The sequence below is a fragment of the Fukomys damarensis genome, unplaced genomic scaffold (genome assembly GCF_012274545.1).
Source record: "Fukomys damarensis isolate Sample0158 unplaced genomic scaffold, DMR_v1.0_HiC HiC_scaffold_36, whole genome shotgun sequence".
In the NCBI taxonomy this organism is placed as follows: domain Eukaryota; kingdom Metazoa; phylum Chordata; class Mammalia; order Rodentia; family Bathyergidae; genus Fukomys; species Fukomys damarensis.
Genome location: NW_022900948.1, coordinates 44574073 through 44575464, shown reverse-complemented (window position 1 = coordinate 44575464; position 1392 = coordinate 44574073). Strand labels below are relative to the sequence as shown.

General features: G+C 67.2%; 1 protein-coding gene across 1 annotated transcript in view; it reads right to left on the bottom strand.

Moving 5' to 3' along the window:
• Positions 1–1392, bottom strand: part of Usp20 (ubiquitin specific peptidase 20) — a 13298-nt gene that overhangs the window by 1242 nt on the left and 10664 nt on the right. The window contains exons 12-14 of the mRNA XM_019207886.2: positions 1331–1387; positions 489–591; positions 3–124 (exon numbers count right to left, since the gene is read on the bottom strand). Coding sequence (XP_019063431.1) covers positions 3–124; positions 489–591; positions 1331–1387 — 282 coding nt within the window. The remainder of the gene's footprint in view (positions 1–2; positions 125–488; positions 592–1330; positions 1388–1392) is intronic.

Below are 1392 nucleotides of genomic sequence, written 5' to 3'. Positions count from 1 at the left end.
GCGGGGTGCGTGGGGGGGGGAGCACGGGGTGACCGGCCCGGCCTGGACTCACCCGGCTTCAGCTGCACATGGCCGCTGCCCCTAACCTGCGCGATCCTGCTGTTGTCGATGGGCCCCGGAGGCTCTGCGGGGCAAGGGACCGGCTCACAGCGAGCGTGCACCCCCAGAGGACAGCTCTGCTTGTGACCCAGGGTCTCGTGGGCTGGGCAGTCACTGCCACCGGGATGCACCCCAGCCCTGGTGCTCTTATCTCGGACAGCGTCTGGGCTAAGTTGCCCGAGCTGGCCTCCCACTCGGGACCCTCTGGCCTCAGCCTCCCGAGTCACTGGGATCCGTTGTGCGCCCCACGCCCAGCTGAGCTCTGCTGCCCTTTGCCCGGGACTGGGGGTACCCCGGGAGCGCCCCGACACGGGCAGCAGCAAAGCCGGCCTCGAGTGTCGGGCCTGTGTGTGCACTCGGGGCCCGCGGGGAGGCTGAGCCCCGCTCACCGCTGTCCTTGCCCTTGACGAAGGCCTCCCACTCGCGGAACCACTGCATGCTGACGCAGTGGATGACACCGGGCGACTCCTCAGCCTGGAAGGCCTTGTTCAGCTGCGGGACAGGCATCCGGTCACCTCTCCCCCTCCCCTCCCCCACCCGCACTGTGCTCCTCAGTCTGCAGGCCCAGGGCTCCCGGACAGTCCCAGGTGGGTCTGGTCCTGTCGCTGAGGTCTCCCCTGCTTGGCCTGTGGCACTGGGAGAAGCCCAGCCCCTTATGTTTCAGTCTTGCTAAGGTGCCCAGGCTGGGCTCACAGGTGTGTACACCAGGCCCGGCCGACGGAGGTGACGTGGCGGATGCCCTGTCCCCAGTCACGGGGACACCGTCTGCTCCCGTGATGAACTGTGCTTCTCACAGCATTTGGGGGGCTGGGGCCCCGCAGGACCCACTCACAGCCGTGAAGCAGACCCCAGCACCTTCTACCCAGCTCCCTGATTTAAGCGACTTGGGGTCACCAAGTCTGCAGCGACTGCCAGGCACCGCGGCAAAGCCAGAGGGAGCTGTGCCCGTGGGCAGCGGCCAAGCACCCGCACCGCACAGGGCGGCTTTCACCCTGCGGTCCTCAGCCCAGACCCAGAGCCCAGATAAGAAAGAGGCCGAGGCAGGAGGCACACGAGTTCAAACCCAGCTGGGTAACTCAGCAACTTAGCAAGACCTTGTCTCAACCATAGAAGAGCGGGGGCCGCAGCTCAGCGCAAAGGCCCTGGGTTCAACTCCCAGCAGCCGGAAGGAAACAGACGCCGTCCTGACTGCCAAGCGCGCCCACCACCCGCTGCCAGCCACGCAGCCTGCCTTGATGAAGGTGTCGATCTCCGCCTTCCGCCGCCTGGCCAGCGCCTCGATCTCCACCTGGC